This window comes from Myxocyprinus asiaticus, chromosome 6 (genome assembly GCF_019703515.2).
Source record: "Myxocyprinus asiaticus isolate MX2 ecotype Aquarium Trade chromosome 6, UBuf_Myxa_2, whole genome shotgun sequence".
In the NCBI taxonomy this organism is placed as follows: Eukaryota; Metazoa; Chordata; class Actinopteri; order Cypriniformes; family Catostomidae; genus Myxocyprinus; species Myxocyprinus asiaticus.
This window is the reverse complement of record NC_059349.1, coordinates 30,854,241-30,880,507: the sequence shown is the minus strand read 5'-3', so window position 1 is coordinate 30,880,507 and position 26,267 is coordinate 30,854,241. Positions and strand designations below refer to the sequence as shown.

At 38.6% G+C, this 26,267-nt stretch overlaps 1 protein-coding gene across 1 annotated transcript in view; it reads right to left on the bottom strand.

Annotated features, from left to right (window-relative positions):
• The window catches only part of LOC127442357 (cadherin-18-like), a 109,697-nt gene extending 94,175 nt beyond the window's left edge, over nucleotides 1-15,522 (bottom strand). The window contains exons 1-2 of the mRNA XM_051700317.1: nucleotides 15,401-15,522; nucleotides 2,611-3,091 (exon numbers count right to left, since the gene is read on the bottom strand). Coding sequence (XP_051556277.1) covers nucleotides 2,611-2,850 — 240 coding nt within the window. The 5' untranslated portion in view covers nucleotides 2,851-3,091; nucleotides 15,401-15,522. The remainder of the gene's footprint in view (nucleotides 1-2,610; nucleotides 3,092-15,400) is intronic.
• Nucleotides 15,523-26,267: the final 10,745 nt, after the last annotated feature.

The following is a 26,267-nucleotide window of genomic DNA, read 5'->3' as shown; positions in this document are numbered from 1 at the left end:
AGTGACTCGCCTCAGTCCAGGTGGCGGAGGATGAATCTCAGTTGCCTCCACGTCTAAAATAGTCAATCTTATCACGTGGCTTGTTGAGCACATTGCCACGGAGATATAGCACATGTGGAGGCTTCACGCCATCCATCGCGGCATCCACGCTCAACTCACCACGCGCCCCACTGAGAACGAACCACATTATAGCGACCACGAGGAGGTTACCCCATGTGACTCTACCCTCCCTAGCAACCGGGCCAATTTGGTTGCTTAGGAGACCTGGCTGGAGTCACTCAGCATGCCCTGGGATTCGAACTAGCGAACTCCAGGGGTGGTAGCCAGCATCTTTTACCACTGAGCTACCCAGGCCCCCTATTTTTTTATTTTTTTTATTTTTTTTATTTTATCCCCTTTTCTCCCAATTTGGAATGCCCAATTCCCACTACTTAGTAGGTCCTCCTGGTGGCACGGTTACTCAGCTCAATCTGGGTGGCGGAGGACAAGACTCAGTCACCTCCGCTTCTGAGACCGTCAATCCGCGCATCTTATCACGTGGCTCGTTGTGCATGACACCGTGGAGACTCCGCATGTGAAGGCTCAGGCTACCCCCCGCGATCCACGCTCACCTTACCATACACCCCGTTGAGAGCGAGAACCACTAATCGCGACCACGAGGATGTTACCCCATGTGACTCTACCCTCCATAGCAACCGGGCCAATTTGGTTGCTTAGGAGTCCTGGTTGGAGTCACTCAGCACCCCTGGATTCAAACTCATGACTCCAGGTGTGGTAGTCAGCATCAATACTCGCTGAGCTACCCAAGCCCCCAAGGCTCGGACAGTATTAAAGCAAGATGCTGAATCCGTGGCGAAAGTAGTTCTTCTCATAAGAGCGTTTTAGGGACAAAAACCAGAAAATGTCTTGAGATAAAACCCTGAACAACATCTTAAGGTGTGGTAACCGTGGTATGAGCAGAATAATTGACTCTGGCCCGTTGAATTGTTGAAATATTATGCACACCAAGGTGTAATGACCCCATTACCACCTGGGGTGTGCATTATTTTTCAACAATTCAGCGGTCTGTCATCAATTATTCCTTACATAAACAATTACTTTTCCTTGCACAATGCTATCTTATGACATTAAATCACTTCTGCAATAGTGCATGACTTGGCGACATGGCGATACATTTTAATGTTTGCATTACAGTATACAACCAACTACACTTATAAGCTTGTTCAGGCGTGATTCCATTTCAGCTTAACTGAACTGATAGCTTGTTGCACTTGCAATGCAAAGAACCGGGTCCTTAAGAACAAGCAAGTCGACACGTGACGTGAGCCAAAAGTGTCATAGAAGCACCATGAAATTACTTGGTTGATTCAGCATTTCAGATTTGTATCTCACATTTGCTCTTTATGACATAATCATTTAGGTTTAGGGAAGGGAGGTAGGTTTTATTCATTTAAAATTTGATAGAGCATTAACCTTAAATGCATAATTTGCTTGGGGGAAAATTTTACTCACTTCTAGCACCACACAGTGGACATTTCACCTTAGATCTACCGTAGTATGTGTATGGACCCACGTAATATTGTTTACCCATGTAAATATGCATTGCATATGTGCATGTTTTTATATTAACACTCAAGTGGATATATCTAAAGGAACCTGTCATATGATGTTGATGGAACACAGCACACACATTTGGCTCAGTTCCTGAGGGATGTAGATGTAGACAATTGAAACTGATGACTGCTCAGCCATTTCTTCAAAAACTCTACTTTCTTCAGTTTAACCTTCACCTCACTGAGTCAATGTCAAATGATGTCAGTGTCACATTGGATTATTCCAATTCATGAAACACAGTGGTTTCAATAGAGTCAGCCAGTCTTCAAAAAACTGAATGGGCACAAAATAATTGATTGTGCTCCTGTTGAATTTTATAAGCTTGGAGTTTGGATTTTGTCGAGAGTCACCATTATACTGATACTACAAAATATAAGGCACCATTATACTGATTAGCATAAGAATATGTTAGCTGTTTACAACCTTGTATATCAGTACAAAGAATTAAACAGATGCAAAAAAAAAAAAAAAATAAATAAATAAATAAATCTAATCATTATCTCTGACCACAAAATCTGGATCTGTTATTTTCTCTGTAGCCCAGTGTCAAAATAATTACGCTCTTATTAGTGGGATGGATGTTACGGGTCAGCCTTTAATTTGCAAGCCAAATCAATTTTCTTAAAAAAAAAAAAAATTTAAACACGCTGTTCAAAGGAACATGCAATCTGTTTGTGATTAGTCTACAACACTGTTTACTGAGTTCCAAGAAAATGACATGATTACAGGAACACATTGACGTTGTAAAGACTAGATTTCAATTACAATGTAGTAATTTGACGCACAGCCATTATAAAATCTCTGGTTAACAGCTCACATCTCCACTCTTTTGTGGAATTGTGCCATTCAACGTCCAACAAACCATAATGTACCCTAGAGAGTACTTCTCAGTTTGATTTAGATAATCAGCTGTGTTTTCAGCTCATTCCCGATACCTGTGCATGGACAGCCATATGGCAGAAAACAAATTCTCAATCAGAATGAAAGGGCTATTACCTTCCCCACATACTGTGCATCTGGTCCAATGTGCTCTTCCAAAACGAAGAACTGATTCCAGATCCAACCTCTTTTGGGCCGATGGTGTGCATCCTTCTCTCCATCGGGCAGTTTGGTCGGGTTGTGGTTGAGCGTGGGTTTGACAATGCTTGTTGGAGAAGGGCTCCCATAGCTCCTCTGGAGCACACACAGGCACAGCAGCAGAGGGGGCAGGTAGGCAGGGCTGCTGGCTGCTCTCATGTTAAAGAGTCGCAACGTTAGAACTCCCACTCTAGCACACCTAGAGGTCTCCCACAGCGGGCGGCTTTAGACGCTGATCAGACCAGTTCGCAGGGCTTGGCTAAAAGCCATGGTTAAAATCCTGTTGTTGAGGAGTCCAAGCAGGCAGCACTTACATCCTGGGCCGAGAACGAGAGACGTTGATTCACTGGAGAGAGGGTGTCCACTGAAGTCTCACTAGAGGCAGATATCCATGAAACATCTGTGTGAAGGAAGATGACAAACTGTAATTTCATGGGGGCAAAGTGAAACACAGCCAGCGATTACATAATTCCACATTAAATGTTGGATTAACCCTTCCGGCGAGGATCTAAACATGGAAAGATATGACAATTCCCATGTGAACAAAAAGTCACAAATAAGATCTTTTTAATATACATTATAAGTTGTTGTTCTTAGACAGCAATGAGATGAAATGGCGAACTAAAGTCTCCTGCCTCTCAGATGTTTCTACTGAGAAATAGAAGAGAAGTATCTTCTCTAGAGTAATCTTAAAGGGATAGCTTACCCAAAAATAAAAATCCAGTCATTATCAACCTCATACACTCAACCTCATATTGTTCTAAACCCACATGACTTTCTTTCTTTTTCAGTACACAGAGAGAAAAATTCTAAAAGAATAAAAAATTTAAAAAAAAATTAAAAAAAGAGTCTGATCACTGATGTCATACAATGGCAGTGATTGGTGACCTGTCTTCAAGCTTCAAAAAAGACACAAAAGTGTAATTTAGAAGTCTTATAAGTTATTCCAAGCAACTCATGCCTTGTTATTAAGGCATACAATAATATGAAAAGAAACAAACTGAAATGAAATGTATTGTTTAGTGAAAATCTTCACAGACTTTTGCTCTTCTGTGCACTATAATGAGAGTGCACGAGAGCAGCAGTTTATGCAGCCAATGTTCGCAAGATGGGCGTAAAGCGAAATCTTGTTATTTTTTTTTTTTTGTTTGTTTGTTTTTTGCTATTACCGGACCACCACAGAAATTACAGAGAACATATTTTATACTTAAATGAAACATAACTGAGAACTTTGAGATATGAAAGAGTTACCTCTAAGCAATAAAAAAGTTCCTTGGGTTGGCCTTTTTTTCCCCAAAAACTATTTCATTCCAATCAAAGCCCATCACAATCTAGCTGTTTGCCATTCAGTGAAACATCTATACATTTTTGATGGAACAGCCATTCCAGTATCACTGTAAAATAAATAAATAAATTATATATATATATATATATATATATATATATATATATATATATATATATATATATATATAGCGTTTAGTTGTGTCAACATGCTTTTCTGAGTTGACACAACTAACCACCTTCAAAAATTTAAAATGTTTGTCAATGGTTTTCAACTTGTTTTTTAAATTGAGTTAACTTAAAAACATTTGTTGAATCAACTACATTTGGTGTCAAGTAACTTCTCATTTATAGTGAGGTCTTCGATACTAAGAAATGTGAATTCCTCTGAATCTACATAAAAAAAACATATTCATATAAAGACAATATCACAAATGCTGTCCAAACAAGCTTAAAAAAAGTTGTCTAAACAAACAGGTTAATGTTTTGCTGACTTTATTTAAATTATGCTGTTGTTTTTGTCATCATTGTCAGTTATTGGCTTAAGAGCTTATCTTTTTTTACTTGATGTTTGTAGATGGTCACCATTATTGAGGTTTGTGTGTCAAGTGTTGAGGTCTATGTGCCTACAAAACAAGACTATTGCACATTCTGGCTTTGGAGATCAAGCCAGTCTCCTCTACAGTAGTTATGCTGCCTTCACGTGCTATTGGAATTATCGTAAATATGAGTTTCCCACTCTAAAGTTGCAGATGAATGACCCCTCAAGTCATAATTACGACTGGGAAACTCTGAGATAATTTTGATACGTGAGTTTCTGAGATGGGATGAGTTCTAAACTTTCACATGTACGGAGGAGACTACGGTTTCTGTAGTGAATGACAGGATTTGTTCATTTTTCTAAATACAGCTAATTGTTCGTGCATGCCATTTTGGTCAAATTCATTTATGTACAGGTGCATCTCAATAAATTAGAATGTCGTGGAAAAGTTCATTTATTTCAGTAATTCAACTCAAATTGTGAAACTCGTGTATTAAATAAATTCAATGCACACAGATTGAAGTAGTTTAAGTCTTTGGTTCTTTTAATTGTGATGATTTTGGCTCACATTTAACAAAAACCCACCAATTCACTATCTCAAAAAATTAGAATATGGTGACATGCCAATCAGCTAATCAACTCAAAACACCTGCAAAGGTTTCCTGAGCCTTCAAAATGGTCTCTCAGTTTGGTTCACTAGGCTACACAATCATGGGGAAGACTGCTGATCTGACAGTTGTCCAGAAGACAATCATTGACACCCTTCACAAGGAGGGTAAGCCACAAACATTCATTGCCAAAGAAGCTGGCTGTTCACAGAGTGCTGTATCCAAGCATGTTAACAGAAAGCTGAGTGGAAGGAAAAAGTGTGGAAGAAAAAGATGCACAACCAACCAAGAGAACCGCAGCCTTATGATTGTCAAGCAAAATCGATTCAAGAATTTGGGTGAACTTCACAAGGAATGGACTGAGGCTGGGGTCAAGGCATCAAGAGCCACCACACACAGACGTGTCAAGGAATTTGGCTACAGTTGTCGTATTCCTCTTGTTAAGCCACTCCTGAACCACTGACAACGTCAGAGGCGTCTTACCTGGGCTAAGGAGAAGAAGAACTGGACTGTTGCCCAGTGGTCCAAAGTCCTCTTTTCAGATGAGAGCAAGTTTTGTATTTCATTTGGAAACCAAGGTCCTAGAGTCTGGAGGAAGGGTGGAGAAGCTCATAGCCCAAGTTGCTTGAAGTCCAGAGTTAAGTTTCCACAGTCTGTGATGATTTGGGGTGCAATGTCATCTGCTGGTGTTGGTCCATTGTGTTTTTTGAAAACCAAAGTCACTGCACCCGTTTACCAAGAAATTTTGGAGCACTTCATGCTTCCTTCTGCTGACCAGCTTTTTAAAGATGCTGATTTCATTTTCCAGCAGGATTTGGCACCTGCCCACACTGCCAAAAGCACCAAAAGTTGGTTAAATGACCATGGTGTTGGTGTGCTTGACTGGCCAACAAACTCACCAGACCTGAACCCCATAGAAATCTATGGGGTATTGTCAAGAGGAAAATGAGAAACAAGAGACCAAAAAATGCAGATGAGCTGAAGGCCACTGTCAAAGAAACCTGGGCTTCCATACCACTTCAGCAGTTCCACAAACTGATCACCTCCATGCCATGCCAAATTGAGGCAGTAATTAAAGCAAAAGGAGCCCCTACCAAGTATTGAGTACATATACAGTAAATGAACATACTTTCCAGAAGGCCAACAATTCACTAAAAATGTTTTTTTTATTGGTCTTATGATGTATTCTAATTTTTTGAGATAGTGAATTGGTGGGTTTTTGTTAAATGTGAGCCAAAATCGTCACAATTAAAAGAACCAAAGACTTAAACTACTTCAGTCTGTGTGCATTTAATTTATTTAATACACGAGTTTCACAATTTGAGCTGAATTACTGAAATAAATGAACTTTTCCACGACATTCTAATTTATTGAGATGCACCTGTATATCAGCAACCATTCTATGCATGTTGTACATTTTTACACTGTGAAAATTGCTTGTATTTGACCAAAATTCCATTATCGTCAGCAAGCTAACTGAGCAATATGTATTATGGTGTCAAAATAGAAGTTCCTCAAGAAATATGTATGAATGAACCTGGTGCCGTCCATGTTTCACATTCTTTCTGACAACAAAGCACGTGAACATGACGTACTCATAATTACCACTTCAGAAGTGGGAAGTAGGATAATTCCGATGAAAACAGCATTAAAATTGCTGGTATTTCCTGACATATAAGTCAAGTTCACCAAACTTGTGACAGTGATAGTATAAACAGATCAAAGCATATAATGCTTGAAAAAAATGAAATGGAATGAACTCTGTATTGCATCTTTCACTCTAAGTCAGAAAGTGTTTGAAAAATAGAATGCAGCTGCCTAACATCTGGTGCTACTTTACTCCTAAATGGTGAGCACATAAAACAAAACAAAATTAAACATATGCCATAATGGATACTTAACTATTCATTGAAACCATTGGCAAAAATAACTGATTTAAATTGGCATTTAGCATTAATCAGAACATAAAACATCAAAACTGTGGGTGCTGCAATGCATACTGGGTAACACCGGCTGCCAGAATATTCAAGTTATTTGAACAAATCGTATTAAGTCCACACAACTTAAAATAAAAAAAAATTGTAAATGGATTATTTAGTTGTCTCAACAAAATATTGTTTGTTGATTCCACTCTCATGGTATGTCAGTTCAACATTAATTTTATTGTTAACTCAAAATTTTAAAGCAGCAGGGTAAATTTTATTTATTAATTTTTTTACAGCGAATAGCAGGGATCACGACTGGTGGTGCAAGGCTCCTCTTTAATGAGAGCTCAGTATGGCAAGTGGATTGAAATGGCTGAACAGCATTCTGAAGATCACTGTTGTACAATATATGTCCCTGTTTCTTTGAAATAGAAGCTGATAGCTCCTGACTCCTCTGGCTCCTTGTCAATTCTGGTTCATCATTTGTGGAGAAACTCCCTCGTACTCTTCATTCTCCGACAGCATAAGATATACTGACACACACAAATAAAATTCCTAGTGCTTTAGGGTTAATGCATCACTCCTTCTCAAAATAAATACAATTCATATGTCAAAAAGCTAAAAAATAAAACAAAAAAACAATCAACAAATCAACAAACAGTGAAATTGCTGCAGGGTCAGCATTCCCGGTCACCTTAGCTACATCTAAACATGTGAATGCAAATTTAATCTCTCAAGAGTAGCAGGCCATAAACTCCATATGCACTGTAACGGGGTTCGGGAAAGGAAGAGGCTGGAACCAGATCAACATTCAACAAGACTTTAATTATAACTTAACATCAAACTGAACTGGAACAAAATAACAAACGTCGACGACACACACAGCTATATATGTGTGTGTGTGTGTGTGTGTGTGTGTGTGTGTCTCTCTCTCTCTCTCTCTCTCTCTCTCTCTCTCTCTCTCACTGGCATCCCCGACTCCTCTTATCTCTCTCCCACTGATTGAGCCACTCAGTGCCAGGCGTGCACCCTCACGGCCAGGCCACGCCCTCCTCCTTGTCACAAGCACTTTTATTTTTATATTTTCACAGTGTTTTCTGCAGAAATGTTATTTAATACATATATTCAGCATTTCAAGATGTGTATTTATTAGTTCACATCAGTGTTAATAATTCAGTATCAGTGGCACACTGAGTGCAGAAAGGGTCTTTAATTTTCATTGAAAGTGCTTTTGTTGATATAGCTTTCTAATATTTCTGTGAAAAAGGCACTGATATATCAAATGATGAACATGCTGAGAGAATAATTCTAGACCATAACACCAAAAAAAAAAAAAAAAAGAAAAGAAAAAAGAACGTTTTAATCAAAATTGTATTGAAGTCAGAAAGAGCCTAAGTTAGGTTAGGTTAGGTTAAATATTCATTAGCAGATTCAGAAATAGATGTGATATATTGTAAACACTGATTTACATGGCAACACAGAAGTTTCTGTTAAAACCAGTTACCTCTACTTTTGCTGAACCATGCTTTTGGGGTAAATGGGCATTTGATTTTTACACAAGGCTAGTGTATGGTGTAGTTAAACCAAATACAAAACAGAAATATAGTTGCGAGCAGCAATTAATGGGTTTCAAGCAGTTTAAAGCCTTAAAACATAATACCTTTTTACGCAGGTGCTTAATTTAGCAAGCATGTAACCACCTATATCATAGATGGAATAGACCATTTACAGCCAATCCAGGCAATTTACTAAGGAAATACATGGTTTTAAAAGCTTTTTAAAGCTCATAGCGCCACCTATGGTCCGATCTCCATAAAAGTCTGCATGCTTATTTAGAATCATATATTGCATGTGCTCACCTAATTTTGTGAGTTTTGTTTAGGAATTATGGGCTTATTTGTACACTTGACCACGCCCATTTTCTAAATGACACTGTTATAGCTACCCAAAGGGTAAAGTTCAACTTTTTCAAAAAAAGCACATAAAGGCAGCAAAAAATTAATCCAGACAACTCCAGGGGTTAAATCCATGGGTGCTTCTCATTTCGTAAATTGTGCATCCTCATTTCCTCACTCCTCCGTCCACCATCATGAAGAATGTATCAATTCTCAAAATGCGAGGAGGCAAGGACAGAGGACAGGGAGCTTACTGAGGACGCTTGAGCGAGGAAACACAGGAGCATCCTATGCGGAAGACTTATTTGGTCGAAGCACCTGATGCATGTCTTAATTCGCCTCCCCCTTCAAATCTGACACAATAGTTTTAATTTATCTATCACCTTTGCAGTTTAAATAAACCATAATTGATACATACTTCAACAGTGCATCCTGAATTATTTGGATTTATTATGAATATATTAATTAATAAAGTTTTAATAATATTACGGCTAGTGCGCCAAAGTACAGCAGCTACGCAAAAACACACTTGGAAGTGATGCGTGAGTGAGCAGGACATTTCATTTGACAAATCTGTCTTGCTTTGATACCTCCGTACTTGTTTCATTTCCTTGGATCTTTTCCTCATTTCCTAAGAGGGTGGAGCTAGGAAGCGAGGAAAGGAAGCAAGGAAAGGAAATGAGGATGCATAATTTTAGAAATGAGAAGCACCCCCTGTCTTAAGAAGCAATATGATAGGTGTTGGTGAGAAACAGATCAATATTTAAGTCCTTTTTTTTTTTTTTTTTTTTTTTTTTTTACAATAAATCTACACTTTCACCAGCCCTCCTTTAATGAAAGGACAGAGTTCTTCTTCTTCTGTTTTTTGGCGATTCACATTCTTCGTGTATATTGCCACCTGCTAGGCAGGGAGTAGAAAGAAAAAAGGTAAGTGTAAAGGAAAGTAAAAGAATAAATAAATAATATTTGCACAACAGGCCAGTAGGTGGCAATATGCACAAAGTTGTGAAAAAAAAAAAAGGAGACCTTTTGTGAATGTGCATAGGAGAGAAGAGTAGAGAAATAGAGTAAAAAAGGACTTAAATATTTATCTGTTTCTCACCCACATCTATCATATCACTTCTGAAGACATGAATTTAACCAACGAAGTTGTATGGATTACTTTTATGCTGCATTTATGTGCTTTTTTGTGCTTCAAAGTTCTAGCCAACATTCACTTGCATTGAATGGACCAACAGAGCTGAGATATTCTTCTAAAAATCATCTAGGATGGCATGCGGGTGAGTAAATAATGAGACAAGTTTCCTTTTTGGGTGAACTATTCCTTTAAAGCAGGACAATTCCCCTCTCAGACACTTCTTCTAAGTGTCACATTTAGAATCTTTCATAAACTAACTTTATAGGGTCTAAGGAATACACACCCAGATTCTGCTATACAGATCAGGTTTTCAGACATTCATGGCCACTCCAGCACATAGGGACTCAAAAACCCAGTCCACATGAGATATTCATCAAATGTTCTTCACAAACAAAGTTCAGAGATGACAGCAATGTTCTGAAAGTAATATGCACAGATGTGTATACATAAACAATCTTCTATGCCACAAAACCCAGCTGAAAAAAAAAAAAAAAAAAAAAAAACGGCTTAAAGCTGATGTAACTTTTTTAGTCATAAAATACATTCTCCTATCTCAGCCTTTTTTGCAGAGACAATATAAGTAAGATATTTGTAGGTTATTTTTTATTTTTCTTAAAACTGTAAAAGGAATCTGTGGTGCTATAAAAATTCCTCTGTTTGAGCGACCCTTCCAACTCGGCATTGGGGGAGGGACTATCTGTTTGTTCGATCAACAGTAGACAAGGGGGGGTGTTTTCGAATGGCTGTTTGAAAACAATGTTTCTTTTTGCAATTCCCTTCAGTGGTGCAGAACTTTCAGCTTTAAACCAGCCTAAGATCATTTACTGGTCATACCTGATTTAAGATGGTCTTACTGGTCTCCTAGCCTGGCAAAACTGGTCTTCAATTGGTCTAACTGGTCTCTCAGCCTGGCCAAGCTGGTGTTCAGCTGGTTTTACCTGGTCAGCCAGCTAGTCTCCCAGTTTGACCAGCTGCTAAATGCCTAAAATCCATTGAAAACCAAGCAAACCAGACCAACCTGAGAGACCACATGCGACCAGCAAACCAGCTTAGAATGGTGTTATTGCTCTTACCTCATTAAGACCAGGTTAGACTTGCATTTCGACCTGTATACATGACTGTGATGAGCACTGGGCTGAAAATAAACATCTATAAATACATCATGTCAAGTTTTTTTTGCCTTATCTGTGCAATGAAACGAAACTGATGTAAGCATGCCTGATTGAACTAGGTGGGGTTGATGCAACTCTGTGCACCAGTCTGTTGGCCCCAGGCCACTGGATGGTGACGCTGTCATAAGAGAGGAAAAAGTAAATCATATTGTAGAAGGAACCTAAATTTTGACAAAGAACCCCTGCACACTTGACATTTGTACCTATATAGTACCACTGTCTCTGAACAGAAAAAAAATACTTAGTGTACAAGTCCCAGTTTCATAATTTATGCTAACTGCACTCAAATTAAATTCCAATTATGTAAATTAAGGATTTTTTTTATTTTCCAGCAAGTCATGCAAGCCAGTTGTGTGTTGTAATATGCTCTCAACCCTTTTTTATTTTAAAAAGGAAAATTTACAAAATCTGATTGCTTTTTACTGGTTAAATATGAAAGGAGAATAAAATAAGTATACTGTTTCAAAGAATGATATCTGAAGGCCTGAGTCTAGTATTGAAGGGATATGAATATGCTTCTCAGAATAATGTCCATCTTCTCAATCAGAAATGCAACTTATTTACTGAGGCTTGCTGAAGATTTTTCAAGAGTAGATGAGAGAGCAAAGCCTTTATGCACACTTTCAAGCTTATTGTGTTGCCATGAAACAAAATTTATTTTTGAGTGCATTTTGACTTATACTGGGCAACAGCTTGCTTTCATTTTGTTCCAGTGGTTTACGTTAACAGACGGTTATCCTAAGTTTTCGGTTGCTGAAACCTCATCCTCGCAATTTGTTATACACACTCTTCATCTCTCAATTAACGTTCTATATTAGAAGCCAAGACCAGTTAAAACAAAACACATTTTCATCTGCTGATTTATATAACTACCAATTTCCACATTCAAGTCTCTTTTAAACATTTCTGGTGGCAATGCATCACAGTGCAAATGTTATGCTTATTCAAAACTGACTTGTAACTGACAGCTTATAAAGAATTAAAGGATCAATTTGTTAGTTAGTAAGTGAATTGAGCTGAGATGTTGGAACTGTCTACACAGAATCAGTACGCTATTTAAGGTTAATGAATGTGCACGCTGAGCACGAAAAAAAGGTGTTACACATGCAAACCAATAAATGTTCAAGCAACACCTGAAACCAAACATGCTGGAAGGCACTGATAACTCATGTACCCTTGATCTGCATTTCAACAGCAATGGTGTCTTAACTGATTCATGCAGGTTTCTTGAAGTCTTCAAAACAAATTTGTAATACTGATTAGAATCCAGTGCAGCTAATTAGGATGCTAATTGGAATGGAGTGGGGCTGGAATGAAACAGTGGCTGAGAGCTGTCTTCTCACACTGACAATTCTTCCATGTTTGTTCTGTCTTTCCACTCCACTAATTGCCTGTGCTATTAATCAAATGGGGATCGTGTTAACTGGGTATATGCGCATGCATAATAATTTTATTTGCATTTTCAGTAGATTCGTTCAATGTGAATTGCCAAGGAGCCAAGAAAAGGCGTTTTACACATCATTAAAAAAATGTGGTATCATTATTAACCCGCTTTGTATGATTGATGTCTGTTCCAATGAATTTGACAGTTTAAGAGCAATTTTAATGGTTTCACAGGGTAACCTGGTTACCCATGTTAACGTGGGACATTGGTTTGAATGGGAACTGGTGATTACATTTGTCAGAGCAGAAAATCGCATGTGGAAAACTTGAATTTGCAACACTAAAGCATCATAGGCGTATATGTGTCAACAATAGGCCTATACTCTTAAATTACTTTTATTTATAAAAAAAACAAAAAAAAAAAAACATAACTTGATAAAGTTGATAATACAATTGTTAGAAGGTCTGTTGGTTTAGGGGTAGTGTGTTTGCTAACCATGCATACAGACCTGGGTTTAATTCTCTGTGAATATCTGCATTTTTATTTAAATTGTTATAATAGCATATTTTACTTTTCAAAAGTTATGTGCATGGCAATGTCGTATGTTTGACTACCCATGACACTGCCAAAAGATGATCTTTCAGAACAGTGCAATATTTTTGGTGGAGAGCAAGTACAAAGAAAGCTCTGAGAAAGCATGAGAAAGTTCTTCAGAAACATAATGGTTTTGTTTGTTAGGCAAAATCTTAAGATTTTCAATCTTAAATCTTAAAATTGTTTGACAATATTAAAAAGCCTCTAAACTTGTAGAAAATGTAGTTCATGTTTTTTTTGTTTTGTTTTTTGGGGGGGGGGGGGTCTCAGTAATTCAACCATTCTCAGAAAAGTATATATAATGTATACTGTAATTACTGGCTGTTGGATTCAGTTTAAATTTTGATTAATCTATTTAAAACAATATAATAAATTGTGTCTGTGTATGTGATTTACAAAATTGTTTTCAACTGACCTGTTAAAAATATATTATAATCTGCAGCAAAGATTCAAATTTATACTGATTAATCAGGATTTGAACCCAGGTTGCTATGCTTACCGCCAGTATGACTTACCACTGGAACAGTGTCCCACCTACAAGTATTCATTCAATTTGTTGGAAAAACTTACTCAGACTATTAGTTCATCAAGCCATTATTCATTATAAAGAAACAAAAGCAATTGAAAGTATATTATTGACACATATCAGCATATGCTGCTTTAGTGTTGCAAATAAAGTAATTAAACATGCAATTTACTGCTTTGACAAATGTAATCGCCAGTTTCCATTCAAACCAATGTGACACATTAACATGGGTGACCATGTTACTCTGTGAAACTACAATTGCTCTTAAACTGTGTCAAATTCATTAGAACAGACATTTTTGAAAAAAAAAATAATGATACCAAAAATTTTTTAATGTGCAAAACGTCTTTTCTTTGCTCGACAATTCACATGAAACGAATGTGCTGAAAAGGCAAGTTAAATTATTCACGTGCATGCGCACATCCCCAGTTAACAATCCCCAGTTGATCCATAACACCTGAATTAATCCCTTTTTTACATTCAAAGAAAAGTAACTGATAGAATATTCATTGAATTTGAATTTATGAGTCATTAGTTATTGTGAGATAACATTAATATAGATCTCGATCAGTCAGAACTACTGCAAAAAACAAAACAAAAAAATCAATTTGAGACATGGAGCATTAAAATTTTCCTAGTGTAGTTGGCTCAGCCCACTTGATTCAATTTCATATTTTCTCCTTCTTTTTCTCATATCTTATTCACTTCTCAGTACTAAATTGCAATTCTTTTTATAGAACTGAAGTGGTTTTGTAACCCCACATCTTCTGTGCTGGCCCTCCCTGCGTTTATACTCAATCCAGTGTCTTGAGGAGTAGGTGATGCTGAGACTGATTGCTCACTAGGATTAGCAATATCAAGGGAGGGACCCCAGGAATCCACTGATGTGTGTTTGACACCTTGGCATGTCCACTGCACAGAGGCATTAGCTCAAGCACTGCTGGCCCTGCAGATCACACAACTTCCCACATGCATCATATAAAAGCTTGGGAAATCACTTTATCATGCTCAGACAACCCTCAGTGTCTGATTGTTATGCATACCCAATTTACTCTGAATGCCCGAATGCTTTCCCAAGCCGCATGTGCGCTGATAAAGAATTCCTGCAACTCTGCGTGCATTCCCCAAACATGCAAAGCGAAACTTGTGAGATATGAAGGTGTGGAAACTTGAGATGAAGACATGATCATGGTGAAAATGATTATTTATTTACTTTTGACACCATGATATTTTTGAGCCAACAACTGTGGATTGCCTTAAGAAGACTAAGAGAGAGAGAAAAGAAAGAAAGAAGTTGGAGTACATTTCAAGTACGCACTAGAGAATCAGACACAACAGCTTTCAACAGCTTCACTTGGTGTGCTGTTTGTTCACAGGAAAGTGAGTCGAAGCTTTGAGTAATTAAATGCAGCCAGGATAAAGTGCTGTAGTAATAAGAGAGGCAGAGATCAATGGACAGCCACTGCCTTCCTGTTCTCTTCCCGTTGTTCTTTTTTGTCAATGACCACATGCGTGAACACAGACCAACTCTCAGACTTTTTTTTCTGAACGCTGCCTCACCACAAGCCAGACAAACAGCGGCAGCACTAAACCTTCAATCAGCCAGACAAGAGAGCCAAACACAATAAAGAGTGTATCTTACCGTCTCAGTCTTTCCTTAAAAGATGACAGGGCTTTGGAATACGGAGGAGTGCTGCCAATGTTCCTCCACATTTTTTAAGTCACACTGAGACTATGTATGCTGCTTACAATTCACCCCAGAATAGACCGCTAGCTCCCAAATCTGCCAGCCTGCTGCAGCTCAGGAGGGGTGTTCTGATTGGCCGGCTGCACACACTGTCATATCCACACACACACACACACACACACACACACACACAGAAAGTCAGCCCTGCTTTTTTCCCTCTCACATTTCCTATCCTTCTTTCTCTCGTTCTTTCCCTTGCTTTACATCACTAACTATAGCTCTCTCACTTTATCTTTCAGTCTCCCTCTCTCTTTCTCTCCCTCCATCTGCAGTTCGGAGAGGCACACAGGTTCTCAGCACTGAGCAGTGCAGGCAGTATTTGGTTTAAGGCAATAATGTGGATCCAGAAGGACACCTAATTAATAATATAGGAGGAGCGCGGGGGATGTGAAGCGTGTGAGAAGCCCCTCAAGACCGAAGGCCATTTTCTTCTTTTTCGGAGGGAAGACTACCCTGTCAGCTCATAACATAAGAGCATAGCATGAGGAACAGAGCGGAAGCTCTGTGGAAAGGTAAGATGAAAATGTGATGAAACAAAGGCCTTGAGGGAGAAGAAGGAGCTTTATGTACCACAACTCCAAGTCATCAAACCCTCTGCCTCCTCTCAGAGCACATCCATCATTTACCTCCAGGTCTCCCCCATCCTTTCAGCCTCTGCACAGATTGATGAATTATCTTTTCGACTCCATTTATTTATTTACATTTTTCCACATTCTCAGCTCTGCTGGCGTCCTTGCAGGGGAACTAGAGGTTGGGTTATGGAAAATGGAGCTGCCTCGCATTTAGTGTATGATGTTAAATGCCGTCATTTAAATTATGCACAATGTTGATCGAAATTTGAGGTTTACCAGAGACAAAATACTGTAAGGAAAGGAGATGGACCACTAATTTATAAGTGAATAGGATAAATCATAATGCTTAATATGACGGCTGTAGTCCCGCCTTATTTGAACCAAACATGATCACAGAAACTTGACATGTTGCTACCAAATCTTCCGGTATCCTGACACCAACCCTATTCTGCTGATTCAGAGGTTGCATTGTACTACCGTGGCTGTAAAGTGCAAAACAAAACAACAAATCTGAAAACAAAATGGCAAATCCAAACACAAAATAACAATTCAGAGACACAACAACAAATCATAAAATACAATGACAGATCCGAAAACAAAGGAAGAAATCAGAAAACACAACACCAAATACGGAAGCAAAACAACAAGTCAGAAAACACAACGACCAGGCAGTCGAAACGGAAAGGGTAGGTGCCATAGCTTCTCACCTTAATTACTGTGTGTATGATGGCTAGCCCTTTCTTCATGATTGGTTCACTGTCCACTTAGTGATTATTTCAAAATCCATGGCAACAGCTTAGTGAGTGAAGCACTGAGTCATTTGGAGTGGTTTCTCACTATGTAAAACAGTAATAGGATACTTTAGAACACAGACAGAAAAAAACCGAGCGGGATAAAGTTATGCATGTAAGGGACCATCTAAAAATTCCACAAACTGTGCTAAAACGTCGGTTGTACCCAAGCATTCATTCAATTGACTTTTTTTTTAAGTTACATTCTAACGGCTGCAGTATGCTGCCAGTGTGATGGCTGAATTGCTACATATGAAGTTTTGCCAGCATGCCAGGTGTACAAAGTGATCAATTATTTTTGAAAAAACACAAAAATTCACCAAGATATTATTTTCATATTGTAAAGGTTGTAGTAGGTAGTTGTATTCACTGCTAGTGAATAGCCTGATTTATTTCAGGTAAGATTTTCCCAGAATGTGCAATTAAACAGTTTAAATATATATATAAATCAATTAAATTCATCAAGTAAGTTAAACATTCACACCAATGGCAGCTTTCTGCAACCTTTGGAATGTGAAAATAATGTCTTGATGAATTTAAATGATATAAAATAGTTAAATACTTTAAATAATTTAATAGAATAATTAAATTATTCTCATAAATGGAACTGATAATTTTCTTATGTGGTCTGGAATGAACAGTGACATTTTAAAGCATATTTATCTGACATTTTTTTGTAAATTAAATTGTTAAATTACATAATTTTAATAATTTGATTGAAAAGTGTGAAGACTATGAATCAGAATTGAGGCAAACAGTTATCACAGTCACTTGAAAAGAGTCAATTAATGGCAATTACACATCTGATCACATTAATGTAAATGAACAGAACGTCTTGGTTATGTACGTAACCTTGGTTCCTTGGGTGGGAACGAGATGCTGCAAGATGAAGCAATGGGAACACGTCAGTGGTCACGTGGTCTGAAGCCCTTATACAATCACAGCAATTCATTGGCTGATGGCACTTAAGTGGCGCCTCTAAGGAGCTACGTCATGGGCTCCTTATAAGCGTCAGCCCATAGCACCATCCATCAGATTTTCTGCAAAAGGCACGAACCTTTTGACAGAGTATGGCCAGCTGCACAGTGTCTCTTTCCCACTCAGGGATCTAAGAGGTGTGTTCGACTTGAACTGCATCTCGAATTTACTGATCAGCGAGATTTGCCGGTTGCAGTCAGGGGAGGACTTGAAAAGAGAGCAGTCAAGATGGACACTTTACACTTCCCGTCATCTGCTGAACCTACACCAGTCACTGAAAATTGTGCAATGTTTGCTTTCTTTATTACAGTCAAAGTGTAATTCCGATAGAAAGGTGCTTGAATTTTACACTAAATAATCAGAAACATTGTTCTTTTGAAAGGTTTATGTGCTGCCTTATACAGTGCCTGCTGTGTGTACAAGAAGAAAGTCCAATAAAAGCCTGTATTATTTTAATACCAATAAAGGATGCAGTATTTTTAATCATTTTGAATGTTTTTTATTTTAATGAATAAACATGATAGTGATATGACAAACATAATATAACATGATATAAACATGATGTACTGTTATAAAAACATAGATTTGTGAGAGTTTTCACCAAACTGTAGGTTTCAAAATAAACACCTTGGTAATGGCAGACTACTTATTTCTGCCATAGGCTGACATATCAGAAGTAGTTAGAGTAGTATGTGAAGTATGCCATTGCGAACGCAGCCCATGAAAAATGTATAACCGTTGTCACATTGTGATTCTGGCCAATTGTGAATAAGCTGTGTCATCATTCAGAGTTCGTGCAGCTGCTCTGGAGCAACTGCGGCGGCTGCTCTCAAAACCCTCTCGCGGTACTTTGATGGCAAACTTCACGGTGACGCAGCGATGGCACTGTCAGAAGTCAGACAAAAATTCTAACCAACATGCACTGCTTCAAGTCCAGCGCTGATCGGTCTGCTCAGCACTGCATTAAGTCGAACACACCTAAGGTTACGTATGTAACCGAGACGTTCCCATTCATAAGGACTCTACGCTGCATGATGATGCAATGGGAATGATATACCATCATGCCAAGCAAACATTAGCTGGCAATTGTTTTAGCCTGTGTGGCAAGCATAGAGCGGCACACAAGCAAGCTTAAAAATATAAAAACGATGACTTTACTAATGTTCCAACAGAGAGAACCTGGGACGCAGGAGTCAAACCCTTGTCCAGATTTAAAAATCTGACAAAAGTCATATTTACTATCATTGAGTTTCCTTTTAAATGTATCGAATGTTACTGAAGGTTATTTTGATGCCACTCCTTTTTATAATAATGATATTAAAATGTATGATAAAACATGCCCTTTTTGAGCAGGAATTTTAAGAGGTCTTCAAAACAAAGACTGATAAATCACCTTTCAAAAGGAGGGAGATAGTTGACCATGTGAGTTCGTAAAGACACTTCTGATAAGGTAGAATTCATTTGGGGGTTGAACTGAACAGAAAGGGTTAAAAGGCCATACCTGACCTCCCCTCTTTCTCTCTTCTGTGCTCTCTTTTGCTCGTCTCCAAAATGTAACCTCTCTTCGGAACTCAGAGTTCTGAGGAGATATCATCACATTCCGTCATCCATCCGGCGACACCACGTTCTTCATCAGAACTTCAAGACCATCGAACAAGCACAAAGACCTCCCTGAACCAAACCAAAGGACTTCAAATGCCAAGAAACATAACACAAGTACAATTACCTCAAGACTTTCGTGAAATCTGGTTCTTTGTTATATAATTTGAGTAACCCGATCTCAAATCAAGGCCTTTTAAATAAAGTATCGAAGGGTTCTTCAAGTTAATGGTCTATAGACTCAACACCCATTCCTTTTCCTCTGTTACAGTTAATTTCCATTAATTTCCTGTCAAAACTCATTTATTAACCTGTGTTCATGCTTGTCTATATGTGTTAGTTTAGTTCTATGTTGTAGATTAGTCAATAAATTTTGTTTGTATTCAAAAGAGAAGTTGACTGTGATATAATTTCTTAAATAATTGGTCTCTTGAACTCTAAGATCCAAAAGCTGCACTCATAAATAGTATTTCAATATACTTGTGATGTTATTTTCAATGGCCATGATAGTAATATTACTAATATTTAAGAATTAACATACGTCACATCAACTCAGCGCTGGCCGCAGGTTGACTAGACATAGCTATTAATTTGATGAGTCAAAATTTATTTTTGTGGTAAGCAACAATATGCCACAAATGCTGTTGATTGAGCTTAACTTGTATTGAACCCAGAACATTACTTTAATAACCCTGGCGTGAAATCCATAAACAAAGGATTGATCGACAGGGCATGCAAATCACAAACCCTCTTAAACAATGCCAGTGCCCAAAGCAGGGCAGTTTTAAGAGTCAGAAACGTATCAGAAACTGATGCTAAGGGCTCAAACGGGGCACTCGAGAGCACTTCTAACACAACAGATAAATCCAATGAAGGGATGCGGACAGGGCTTAAAGGTCTAATTCTGCACACGCTGCAAATTAAATGAGAGACAAGGAAATGGCTACTGATAGATATCCTATTCACAAGCATGTGTTCAGTCACTATAGTGGCAACATAAACTTTAAGCATTTCTGGGGCAACCCCGGCCCCAAAAACGTTCCTGTGAAAACTCCAACATTAAACCAATAGGGCAGTGAACTGAATCTTCACTTTGCGCTGAACATCAGGAGGCGAAAATACACGTATATAGCCTTCTTGTTGATGGGGCTCATGTCCATTCTGACTGGAATTGCATTCTGACTGGAATCTCCCAAGGCATCCCCTCCAGGAGAGAGATCAGAGTTGAAAACCATATGTGAGATGGCCAATATGGTGCCACAAATAGGAGCCAAACTCGATCCTCCCAAACCCTCTGCAGAACTGTGTGCAGCAGGTTGACTGGCAGAAAGGCATAGAGACACGCTGTCGGCCGCTGATGTGCCAGCGCATTGATTCCTGTTTCTTACTGAGATTTGAGGCAGTCATGTCCTCATCCAGTTGGACAATATAATGGTGATATCTTACAATGCTCTTCGCCTGTGCAAAATACAGGGGAGAAACTGAGCTAAATTGGGTACTGAGAACAGTTTGGGCACTAAACTGGTCTCAGCATATGCAATGGGGGAACAACATGTAGTGCTTGAGACAAAGTGCTTTTGCACACTGGAGAGAGTTACACATGCCCCAAGATACTTGGTCGAGGGGGGCAGAGGCGAGATCTTAGTTGAAAATGCTCAACACTAATTCCAAAATGTGATTCACGGGGGGAGACTGAGACATAATTTTGAGTGTTTGAGGCATGATGAATAGCAAACTTGACTCAATAAGTCCTCCGCTTCATCAATAAATATGTTCGGCTGGCCAGAAGACTACGGTCCTCTGAATGACATGATCCAAAATCCAAGCCCTCGTATGAACATGCAGTGGGGAAAGCATTTGCTAACCTCAATTCATAGAAGGAGGCACAAAGTCCATTGTCCATCACCCTCGCAAAAAAAAAAAAAGCATAGCCTAACTGACTCATTCCCCAGCGCAAACCATGGGGGGAGATCAAGGACATGTCCAAACGGAGCCAGTGAACTCAAATAGACACTCCTTAAAGCGATGCGCTTGGTTGGACAGCAAAACCATCGTGTGTAGACCCAACAGCTGTCTGAAAAGAGCAACATCCATGCCGCCATCGAAAAACCGAGCAGAGATAGCAGTCAGCGTCTCTTCTGCAAGTATGCCTGCGTAATCCATGAAATGGCAAAAAACGAGTTCAAATACTTTGCATCTCCTGATAGAATTCAGAGAGAATAATGGCACTGACTATGCCCTCATGAAGTGCATTGGTTCGCCATCACTCAGTTGGGGAATTTTCTCTTATTCCAGCCTCCTCATTCTGTGGCCAGGGTTCACCGGTCCATATGGGATCTCATCCGCCAAGAGACAGCACTCTGAACAGGGGAGAGAGAAAGAGAGGCTGAGGCCGTGCCTCCAACTGTCTCATTCATGTGTTTTCTCAGAGTAACAAAGAAAAAGACATTATGGGCAAAGGGGCCCATTTTGTTTTCTTATCGTCCAATGACAAAACCTCTTATACAGTGTTTCTTAATGGTAGTGGCTCGTGAAGCGCATGGCTTTTGCACGCAGACTCAACAGAAAATGGCCGCCGAGCTGGGCCAAACGCCAGGCCTCACAATCATGTCCGATGGGCGAGAGAGGTGCTTTTGCTCAGGGGGGAGGGTGCCAAACACGAAGAAAAGTCTGATGTTTGTCACACACTCCATTTTCTCAAGCACAGAGCCGAAATCCAAATGGTTCCAAGCTCACGTAGCTCCATAGTCGGAGGCCGTAGAACTATAACAACAGATAGCGCTTCATGGCGAGAAAATGCGAGCCTTGATGAAGCGACCATTGTCCTCGTCGGTCCTTTGCAATGTGGGTTTTCTTAAGCCGCATAAGAAATTTGCTCTGAAAGTTATGCTGTTCCAATGATGAACTTATGTGTTGCCACTCAAAAATGGAGAAAAAAGTTTTGACATGAGTCGCCAGAAACAGCACTGACTGAGACAAGATTTGTGCACTGAAGTGAAGAAAATCAGATGGATGGTGCTATGGGCTGATGCTTATAAGGAGCCAGTGACGTAACTCCTTAGGGGCATCACTTAAGCGGCATCAGCCAATGAACTGGCATGATTGTATAAGGGCTTCAGACCACGTGACCACTGACATGTTCCCTACGTGTTCACTACACATCCTAGAGTCCCTCCGAAAGGGAACTGCTCATAAGGTCTCATAACACATCACTATGATGCTGTGAACTCTTTATATACTATCAGATTTACTAAGACCTGAATCAATACAATTATAAATTACGTTAAGTTAAGTTATACACTTTAACTTACCTTGGAGCAAATGTAGGTGTTTTGCTGATGTTATACATGTTCATTTGGTAATGAGGGCTGACACAGTTTATTCCATAGTGTGCTCTTCTCAAGATTTATTTAAAGATTTTTTTTTTAACAGAAAGAAAAAAAAAAAAACACCATTTATCCTCTCTAGGTACCTCGTGTCACTACAACAAGTGACCCAGCAACAATGTTTTAAAAATGTTTTAGATCATTTCTAAACAATTCAACTTAAAACTAATTAAACACACACTACTCCTGTAGACCCTCTTTAAAAAAAAAAAAAAAAAAAAAAAAACACTTGTCAGAGAAATGGCGGATGGCAACAGTTGCTAAAATACAGCAGAATTGGTCAGAAATGCTTTTAAGGTGAGGCTTAGTGAAGGGTCAATTGAATGAATGCTTGCACACTACAGACGTTTTAGCACAGTTTATGGACTTTTTAGGCTGTCCCTTACATAGGTGGATACCTCAAACTAACTTTATCCCACTCACTCTTTTTGTGCTCTGTGTTCTAAAGTATCCCATAAGTGTTTTACTCTGTGAAAAATTACTCCAAATGAATCAGTGCTTCAGTCAGTGAGCTTTTGACATGGATTTTGAAATAATCGCTAAGTGGAAAGTGAACCAGTCATAAAGAAAGGGCTAGGTATCATCCACATAGCCAGTCAGGTGAGAAGCTATGATACCTACCATTTCTGTTTCAACTAGCTGTTTTCTGATTTGTTATTTAGCACCTGCCCCACACAGCAGGGCTATTATCCATATCTGGGGCAGTGGTGGCTCAGCAGTTAAGGCTCTGGGTTACTGATCAGAAGGATGGGGGTTCAAGCCCCAGCACCACCAAGATGCCACTGGTGGGCCCTTGAGCAAGGCCCTTGACCCTATCTGCTCCAGGGGTTCTGTATCATGGCTGACCCTGCACTCTGACCCCAGCTTAGCTGGGATATGTGAAAAACAAGAATTTCACTGTATATGTGCAAATGTGTGATAAATATAATTATTATTATCTATTATAAATATTGGGGGGTGACATGTCCCCCTCAATGTCTGTGGTGGGTATGGCCCTGATTCCAATAGTTTGGTGGAAACACAGAAATGAAAGTGAAACTGCTACCCCAAGTGTTGCTGCAATAGCATGGTGTGGATGAGTGTTTATCAAGTGGACTCCAGGTTCGATTCTCCCCTTTGTCCCACTTTTTTCGATCCTGTCTCCACTCCTAATATTTTCTTTAGTACTACTTATAATAATAAATAAAAATTAATATAAAGATTGATTTTTTAAATTTCATTTGTATTTTATTTGTATTTATTTTTTTGGTGGGGAGTTCTGATGAGAAAGTTCTGATGCGGGTAAAATTAACCATGCTTTTACTACAGTAATATTGTAGTAATTATGTTTTTGGCCATATTTTAATGCAATTAACCATGGTATTATTACAGTAATATGGTGCTAAAATAGTAACCATGTTTAATTTTGTGGTTTACTATGATTTTACTACAAAATACCATGGTGTTAATATGTTTACTGTTCATTTTTGGCAGGTAATGTTATGTTTTGGTTTAGGGGTACTACCAATGAGATCATGTTGGTTTAAAAAAGGGTTTGTCAAAAATGCTAATACACAAATCTCCAATTCAAATGTCTAAATCAGTCCAGTCGAGTTGCAACTTCGGATAGTTCACCCAAAACTGTTGTTCACAGCTCGAATGCCACTAAATATAGGTACATGACGCGCCTAGGTTTACAAATTAATATTCATCTGTATCGTGTGATTTTGCAGTCTTGTTGGCATGTACAAAATGTTTTGCTCATTTGTAAAAATAAATGCAATTACTATAATCAGTCGAGCATGATACATGTAAAGCTGTTACTGAATTATAAAACAATTAATGACCAGGTGTCAAGTTTATGCTATGGTAAACACAGACTTGCCAGATAATTAAAAAAAAAAAAAAAAAAGTACTCTGAAATCAAAACCAAATCTTGTTGCTTAGGAAACACAAGGCTGTTAGGCTATTAACTCTCAACTGTGATGAGGTAATAATGAAAAAAAAAAAAAAAAAAAAACACCTTGACAGTACAACAGATGAATGAATTAATGAATGAATTAAAGTTATATTTATATAGCGCTTTTCAAACACTACACTCGCGCTTTACATACTGAACAGGGGACTCTCCGCACCCACCACTAGTGTCCAACATCCACCTGGATGATGCAATGGCAGCCATAGTGCGCCAGTACACTCACCACACACCAGCTGTTGGTGGAGAGGAGAGAGTAGAGTGATAGAGCCAATTCAGGGATGGGGATTATTAGGAGGCCATGATTGATAAGGACCAATGGGGGGACTTTGGCCAGAACACCGGGGTTACACCAGATTAAAAAGTTGACTAACTATTAGGAACATTTCTTATGATATTTGTGAAGTCAACCACAAGACAGAAATGTTGATGGAAGAGACCAGATCATTGCTCTGCAAATTGTTGGAAAAAATCATTTATGCACTTGGATGAATCTTAAGTCAAAATTCTAGCTGGAGTTTGTGGGGGGTGTGAGTGGGTGTCAAGTGCTAGGGAAGTTTTTTTTTCTTTCTTTTTTTTATTTATATCCACAGAAACCAAAACTGGTACCTAATTTTCAGGCGGTTTAACCTGGAAATACAGTATATATCCAATTTGGCATATTGGGTTGAAAGGATCCTTAAACCAAACGTTAAACTTGAACTCACAGTAAACCTGGCTGTTAAAATCCCTTGATTTAGCCAAAATTTTAAAGACTAGTGAAAAGGTAAAGGATTGAGTCTGCACAACTGAGTATTCATTGACTGGAGTGGAGTCTAAAAATGCCTGAGAGAATTATCGTCTTTGAAAAACAGCATCTGAATTCGCAATGCAAAAGGCACAAAATGCAGGCTACATTCCATTGACAAAAAGGCTCTGATTTTTTGGTTCTGCTTATATAACATATTATAAACATCTCAATCCAATATCTGAAATGGATTTAACGCCATTGAAGGCTTCATTGAGATGCATTTTGAATTAGGTAGGTTGCGGTGGAAGATTTGTTCCAAGGCCCTATGCTTTTATATACTGAAGCCTATCACTTTAAAGGAATAGTTCACCCAAAAAAGACAACTGTCATAACTTACTCTTCTGTTGTTCCAAACATGTATGACTTTGTTATGCGGAACACACCCACTCACACACACACACACAAAAAATATGTTTAATAAATATTGTTATCTTGTTAAGAAATTTTTAGGATTAGGTTTAGGGGTGAGATTAGCAGCTCAAAAGTGTCCATATTGCACGTTTACTGTAAATGTACATGTACGAATACCTACGAATAATAACTTCCCTCCTGTACTTCTCCAAAAATTTGTAAAATTAATCCAGAAATCCTGTATATAGATAAGACATGCATGTTTATAGGTCCTATCATTAATTGTCATCACCAAAAGAGAGAAATGTTTTTCAATAAATACGACACATACAATGATAAAT